Here is an 8,538-nt window from a genome sequence, read left to right as displayed (position 1 = left end):
AGCAGCCATGCACCGCCCCCTCCGAGGAAGCTGGAAGAGGCCAGTGAAACATGTAGGGATTCTCCCTAACGGTACAGGTCAGCTTGGGCTGTGACACACCGCCACACTGCTGGAGCCGTCCCCCACCCGAAAAAAGTTTGGTCTGGATAAACTATCCATTTTGTTGAAATAGGTAAAGTCTACTTTACCTATTTCAAAAGGTGGGTTAGGTGTAGGAGGGTTAGGTATAGGCAGGAGCAGGTAGTGTAGAAGGCGTTAGTGTTAGGGTAGCTAGGAGGGTAGTGCTAGGTGTAGGTGGGTTAGTGTTACGCATTGGTAGGCGGGTTCAGTTTTACGTACATGTAGGATGGGTTACTGTTAGGAATAGATAGAAGAGAGTGAGGGCCCTTTTACACTTAATGCACTTCAATGCGTTGCATTTTAATGTGTTTTTTGTTTCCTCTACAGCAGTACATTGTGAAAAAGCTTACATGTTTCACTGTATATTGTAAAAGAGGCCATAGGGAAACATGGACTGTGCACTGCACATCAGTTGTACTTTTCAGTTACAGCAGACAGAAACTGATATAAGGTAAAAGGATCCTTAGGGCCCTTTCACACTGGTGCGGTGAGGCTTAGCAATTTACCACACTACTACCACAGGGCAATGAAAATGTGTGTGTGCTTTCATATTACCTGCAGTGAACCGGAAGTGCTTGATCTGAGGAACTTGCAAAACTGCGCTAGCGTACGTATCTGCATCGACGTGTGTGTAAGTCTATGCCAACCCATGGATTTTAAAAATTCTATGGACAAGGCCACAGGTCTCCCTGACCTGGGCATGTACGCCACTAGAACAATAAACATCAGCCATGTTTTATAAATATCCACATTCTTGTATGTATGTCAGAAGCTGCATTGAATATTAATCGAGTAGGTGTGTATGATGACTCCACGAGTGGGTCCACCAATAGTCTGATCTAGGGGATGGCGAAGATGATGTCATATTTAACTCTTTCCTAGTCGGTATTAAAGCCCGAGTGAGCTATGGGAGCTCACTCTGCTTCTTACTTTCACACTAGCTCGCAATGCTGACTGGGACCTCTAAGTATGTTCATTCCTTTCTGTAATCTGATATAATGTATGCTGTACATAGGTAGTCTAGTGTAACTTAGGTTAGAAAGAAGGTACCTGATTGACTTCAGCAGGAAGTCTAATCAAGAAGCTTGTAACGCAACATGAAGATTGGCGTGGCTAGGATATGATGAACTGTATCTATCTGTATTTTTGTTTCCTGAATAAACTCCGTAAACATTGAAGAAGCCTGAGAAAAGTCTATCTCCTGCTTGCTGTGTTGAGAGTCAAGTTATCTCACAGTCTGTAAGACGCAACTGTAAGAAGTTGATGGTGTCGAAGCAAGGTGATTTAGAACAGTTTCTAACAGTTGGTAGTGGCGGTGCAGCGTTGTTGTGATGCTCATGCATGGAAGCGTATTTTTACAATACTCTTCTGTATACCCAAAACAGGAAGTGACCGCAAGTGCTCATCACTTCCTGCTTGGACGGATGCCAGACAGGCATGAGCTTCCGAATTCCGCGGAAGCTAAAATACCGAAATTCCGCCGGAATTGGGGTTTCCGCATTGTTCCGCGGAATCCGGAAATTTCAAACCGGAATGCGGAATTCCGGCAAAATCGGAATCGGAATGAATTGACCAATCAGGAGATGCGGAATGAGTTGACCAATCATGATCAGAAATGTGTTGAATGGAAGCTGTTTATCTAGCAAGGAAATCTGATTGGCTGTTTGTGGCTCCGCCCAGGTGTGCAGGGGGGACACGAGACCATCAGAATATATCATCCTAGGTAGTGAGGAATCTGTATACCAACTTTCGTTCAAATCGGTCAAGCCATTTCCGAGTGATCGCAGCTCATACAAATACACCCCCAAACAGTGCGCATATAAAAAAACAGCATTTTCGTAAAAAAAGGCGGAAATTTACGAAAGTACACTTTTCAATCACGTTTCCGTAATATGCAACAACTTTATTGACAATAGACAACATAGACACAATCATTCGAAAATTACGGAAGTCCGGATAAAAATTACGGAAAATACATGCGGAATACCGCCGGAATGTGCTGGTATGCGGAATTTCGGTATGACTGCATGCGGAATTGTCCCTGAAACGGAAATGGGCTCTTCCGACCATGCCTGATGCCAGACAGGGAATACCGCATAGTAACGGGGATTCCCCGATGGCCTGTTTTTGGCGGTGCGGCTGCTGCACCGCACCTCCGATATACAGTGTGAAGCCAGCCTTAGTGTTATGTACAAGTTAGTGAGGGGGACAGTAGAATATTGGTAACATTACCATTCCACCTGTAGTGTTGCCCATCACAGTGCGGCCATACTGAAGGGTATCTCTGACTCAGCTCTGTAGTCCGGGTAGTGTGAAGGTCGGCAATGGCATCTGGTATTTTGTGGCAGAATCTTGTGTAGTGGATGGAGGTGAATGGAAGTCACCCTGTTGGGATGGGAACAAGCCTGTGTCTGTCCTAGTTGCTGCAGGATTGTGCAAATGTATGCAGCTTGAAATTGGACTAATCTTAAACCACTTCATTCAACTGGTCCATTTTTTTAAGCTGCATAAATTTACAAAAATGTTTACTGTATTTTGCATCAACTGAGAAATATTTACATCTCATTGACCATCACCAGTGACAGACTACAGACCTGCAATGTTACAGAGAGTTCTGGCTACAAACACTGAGCCTACAATGGCCTCATTAATTATAACAATTGCCTGGTTGTCGCCCGTGGGGTAGCAGGGGACGGGAGTGGGTAGCCGGCCCCGTCAATGGGTCAGTGTTTTACTGGCCTACACACCGGCTGGCGCCTGCCCTGTCCCCCGCTTTCACCACTGGGGTGGAGGGCGGAGGCGCTTTGGATTGTGGGCGCGGGGGAGAGCCCGAGATGGTGAAATATCCTTGTTGTGGCTCGGCTGTGGAGGGTGGACGGGGAGCGGCTAGGGTAGCGGGCCCCGTCACTGGGCCACCTCCTGGCCTATACCCCGGTCTGCGCCCGATCTGTCCTCCTCCGCCCTCCGGGGCCGAGCCAACACCTCAACCGGACTATCGGGGCGGTCACCTAGGGCCTGCAGTTGAGTCCCTCCTGGCCTATATCACCGGGGCCCCTCCTTCATAACATATGGTGCTCTGTTGGTGATATACTTTAAATCCATCCTTTTTGATCACACTCAGCAATAACATGTATTTCTGTGGGACGTGATGCCCGTCTGGAGGAACATGACATTGAATATAACTACACGCAGATTCAGCGGAAGGTGCTGTTTCTCTACATTAACACCAGTTTAGTTATCATTGCTAGATACACAGAATCTTGCTGTACAGTTTCACTCTCTAGACCTGGAGAGGGGGGGAATAGATGGGAAGCCGCCACATCATATACATATAGCACTAATACAGTCCCTTTCCCAAGCAGAGTGCTATACCTCTGAACGCTAACAGACGCCCTCTTTGTACTATTGAAGATCACAATAGCTCACACTCAGCAAATGATCAGAGAAAGTACATGAGGGCCAGGGCACTTGGCATACTCTAGGTATGTTGTATGCACAATAAACAATCCTGAGTGGGTTAGCTTAACTTTTTATATCTAGAGTTTGCAACGGTTTAAAATTGTACCCCCGGTCTGACCGGGTGAAGCCGGGCGTGGGACCCCCAAGCCATCGCACGCCCTCAACTTCTTCTTAACCTTTCTAACTAATCCCCTACCCTCTCTGTTTCCCCCTCTAGCCTTTACTCTTCTCCCTTTCACCTTTTCTTACTCTCCCTGCTCTCCCCTAATTCTCTATCTCTGTTGTGTGTTGGTTAGCGAGGAGTGGTCTAGCACCCGGCACATATAGCTGGGTTCTACGCTACTCTGTTAGTGTTGGGATTAAAGCTGTAGTACTGTATAGTTTTCAATTCACTACAGCAGGGTAATTGTTTAGTCTTGGGTTTATAGAAGTTTATTGTTAAGTATCCATGTATCTCCACATGTCCTATGGTTGTTCGAGACCTGCCGGCTCTAACACATTGATTGATCACTGGCCCCTCTCCCTCCTAAACATTCTAAAGTCAGGCCAATGGAGACCCCCTTAAGCATTGTATCATGGAATGTCAGAGGTCTGCGCTCCCCGTTTAAAAGGTCCCTAATGTCCCAGTATCTACTTAAATATAAACCACATATATTAATCCTCCAAGAGACTCATCTTGATGGTATGCTGACTAAGTCTCTAAAGAAACAATGGGTCGCCACTGCCCTACACTCAACGTACTCCTCCTTTTCTAGAGGCGTATCTATTCTAATTAATAAATCTTTAACGCATAAAGTTATAAGCTCACACATAGACAATGAGGGTAGATTTATAATTATTAAACTCATGGTGGCTGGGATGATATTATGTATTGTAGGATTATATGCACCACCACCCTTGCAGAGATCCTTACTGGACCTTATCACAGCTGCTTTACAGAAGTTTCTCCCTGCGAAGTTACTAATCATTGGTGATTTTAATGACATCATAAAAATGGGCAAAGACTCCACCAATCCCACACGACTCCCTAACTCTGATCTGTGTGGATGGGCGGACGCTCTTTCACTATGTGAGGTTTGGAGATGGAAAAACTCTCAATCAACTGCATATTCACATTTCTCAGCTACACATAGATCAGCAGCCAGAATAGACTTGGCTTTTGCTAACGCAGATTTTCTTCAATGTGTTTCCAGTGCTGCTTATCTTCCGAGTGGCCTCTCTGACCACGCCCCACTGGAAATTGTTTGCAAAATTGGGATTTTTCACGATAAGAATTTGTGGAGGCTAGACCCTAAATGGATATCAGATAAAGATATTGGTGACAAAATTACACTTGCTATACAACAATACTGGGAGTTAAATGAGGGTACAGCCTCCGTACAAATGGTCTGGGATGCCTTTAAAGCTACCATAAGAGGCGAATATATCAATCAAATAACAGCCAAAAGGAGGGAATATGCGTCTGCCCATACCTCATTACAAGATGCCGAGGAGCAGGCAGCACTGGAACACGCAAACAACCCCACAGACTCTACGTATGAATCCCTTATGCAGTCTAAACGCAACCTTAATCTCCATATGTCTGATATTACTAAAATTTCCATTCTGGAATGGAGGCAGTTGACTTTTGAAAAAGGAGATAAAAATGGGAAATTACTTGCAAATATCTCTAGACCTCCTGACGCCCTTTCTAATATCCCTGAAATTAAGCTCCCCACTAGCGACATTACCTCATCTCCGGCCCATATCTTAAACTCATTCCACTCTTACTACACAGACCTATACAAATCTCACTCTAATACCAGTCAGGAGCAAATGAATACCCACCTATCTGCTCTTAACCTGCCCACCCTAGAGGATGATGTTGCTTCAGCAATGGAAACAGACATTACAGAGGATGAAATTTTAGATGCTATTACATCCTTTCCCCCTAACAAATCACCTGGCCCCGATGGAATACCAATTGAATTCTACAAGAGGTATTCACGTATCTTAACCCCTTACCTACAGAAAACATACCAACAGTGTCTAGACCAAGACCAACTACCCCCTTCATTTTATAAAGCGCATGTAATACTTATTTTAAAACCGGACAAAGATCCCTTAGAGCACCAATCGTACAGACCTATCTCCTTGTTAAATAATGATTTAAAAATCCTCACAAAGTTAATAACAAAAAGAATAAATTCCTCAATTACTGAAGTCGTCAGCCCAGATCAAACTGGTTTTATGCCACATAAAACCACTGATATCAATCTTCGCCGCATTCACACTCATTTATGTGGAGTAACCATAGACTCCCCCCCCAAAGCTCTCACATTTATTGATATACAGAGGGCATTCGACTCTGTTGAATGGCCGTACCTTTGGGCCACTCTATCCAAATTCAACTACGGTGCCAAAATTATAGCTTGGATTACCACCATTTACAAATCCCCTGAGTCGCAGATAAAAATTGGCTCTGCACTATCTGAGACAATTAGACTGCATAGGGGAACCAGGCAGGGGTGCCCTCTCTCTCCGGCGCTCTTCGCCCTCGCCATGGAGCCGTTAGCTTCCGCACTCAGGCAATCATCCCGCATATCTGGATTCCGGGTGGGGGCGTTGGAGGAGAGGGTATCCTTGTATGCTGATGACTTGGTGGTTTATTTAGAGAACCCGGGGGCCTCGATACAAGGGGTATTGGAGGTCTTTAACACATTTGCACCAATGTCTGGTCTGAGGGTAAACTGGACCAAATCTAAACTGCTACCACTCAACCCGCTCCCCACACTTCACTCCCCACTGGAGACTGTCTCCAAAACCAAATATCTAGGGGTCTGGATCACGAAAGACGCCTCCCAATACCTTGACAACAACATAATTCCCCTGTTACAATATACCAAACAGAAACTTCAGGGTTGGCAGACCCTCCCCTTGTCACTTATAGGTAGAGTAAACTTGGTAAAAATGAAATTACTTCCAAAATACTTATATCTCTTCAGAAACTCTCCAATATGGGTTCCTAAACAATTTATCTCCCAGCTTAACTCAATACTTACTAGTTTTATTTGGCATAACAGAAACCCTACCATCAGCCTTAAAAAGTTGCAGAGACCCTGGACAGAGGGGGGACTAGCTTTCCCAGATCTGTATAAATATTTCCTGGCAAGTCAATTAGTGACTGCTAGGTGGTGGCTGGTTCAAGATGACTCCAATGCAGCCACGACCCTAGACGCAGCCACACTTGGTTCCTTTGAAGCACTCAACCAAATAATATACAGAGGCCTTAAAGCACCATATAACCTAACACAGAATACCAAAACGGTTCTCAGAGCATGGAATATTGCCAATGGCTGGCACACCTCCCAGAATAAAATATCCCCTAAGACCCCCTTATGGAATAACCCATCCTTGGAACAATTCTATAAAATCCCTGACCCAATAGTGTGGATAACTAAAGGAATAACCCACGTTGAGCACCTGATAACAGCTGGAACCCTAACCCAATTTGATACTCTCAAAGATAACTTTATGCTGCCCAATTCACATTTCTTCCGGTACTTCCAAATCAGACACGCATTTTCCAAACAATTTGGCAATAATATAGTAAGGGTCGGCCTCTCGGAGCTGGAAGAGACTATGCATAAGAGTCATCTCCCTAAAGCCCTCTCTGAAATTTATAAAAATGTTGTCTTGATCACGGAACCGCATATTTCCGCCTTCAAGCAACCCTGGCAGACTCTAATACCTAACATAGACGATGAGGACTGGGAGGATGCCTGGATACAACCCTTTAAATACCTTATTGCCTCCAGGGACAGGCTAATTCAATTTAAAATCCTGCACAGATCCTACCTAACTCCTGCTAAGCTTACCAAATTCGACCCTAACAATCCTGTAGCATGCTGGAGATGTGGCTCAACAGCAGCCGACATAGATCATATCTTGTGGCAGTGCCCCAAAATATCTCCCCTATGGGATGGGGTAAGAGAATTCATAACTAGAGTCACTAAAATAACCATCCCTAATGACCCTATGGTTTGCTTATTGGGTATAGTATCAGGAATAGCACATCTAAAAGCTCATCAGACACTGGTGGGAATACTGCTATACTACTATAGGAAATCTATAATTCTTAACTGGAAGAAAGAGGATCCCCCATCCCTGCCCTTTTGGAAAAAATTAATCAACGATTCTGTCCATCTGTATAAGGCGGCATACCTTGCTAGAGGGTGCCCACAGAAATTTGACAAGGTCTGGAAGCCCTGGATTAGCAACAAAAACACGGCTTGAAATACCTTCTACGGCCACCCTGCCTAACGATAAGCTGAATGTATGCAACAAATATGTGTAATGAAATGTAAGGAGGTGGAAACGGTTGTAATTGTTAAATATAGTAAGTTAAATCGATAAGGGGAGGGAAATTGGAGCGGATAAATCGCTATCGGCACGGATTTGAACGATATTGTATGTCATGTGGAGAATGTTCACCCCACCTGCGTGTGGGAATGTTTTTGTTGTGTGTATTTCTCTTTTAAAAGAAAATAAAAAGAATCTTTAAAAAAAAAAATTAATTATAACAATGCAATTTATTTATTACAGTAAATCTGAGTGATGCAGGTAATAGTACATCTTACCTTACATGCAGAGGAACAAAACACGTCACACTGTGGGAACAATATACAGCTGATATTCAGCACATTATCCAGAGGAATAACTTTATTAGCAGCTTTATCCACATAAGAGATACTTGGAGATGCATCTGATTTCCATTCTAATAGGATTTATTTGGTTACACAACACAGAATCATTTCCAGCAACAGCTTCCCACATTTGTCTATAGCAGTGACTGTAACACATATTACAATAACCTGTCCCCCTCTCCACCCCAGAATTCCTGCATCTCACCTCCAGCCCAAACACCTGTATCCAATCATCTAATTTACATTTGGGATGCAGCACTGAGGCATTGGGGTG

General features: G+C 44.2%; 1 protein-coding gene across 1 annotated transcript in view; it reads right to left on the bottom strand.

The window, feature by feature from the left end:
- LOC137537113 (uncharacterized) overlaps nt 1-8,538 on the bottom strand; it is a 162,792-nt gene that overhangs the window by 99,272 nt on the left and 54,982 nt on the right. The window contains 1 exon segment of the mRNA XM_068259248.1: nt 8,199-8,335. Within this exon segment, the coding sequence (XP_068115349.1) occupies nt 8,199-8,335 (137 nt within the window).

Source organism: Hyperolius riggenbachi, chromosome 10, assembly GCF_040937935.1.
Source record: "Hyperolius riggenbachi isolate aHypRig1 chromosome 10, aHypRig1.pri, whole genome shotgun sequence".
Lineage (NCBI taxonomy): Eukaryota > Metazoa > Chordata > Amphibia > Anura > Hyperoliidae > Hyperolius > Hyperolius riggenbachi.
This window is presented reverse-complemented; position numbering and strand designations above follow the sequence as displayed.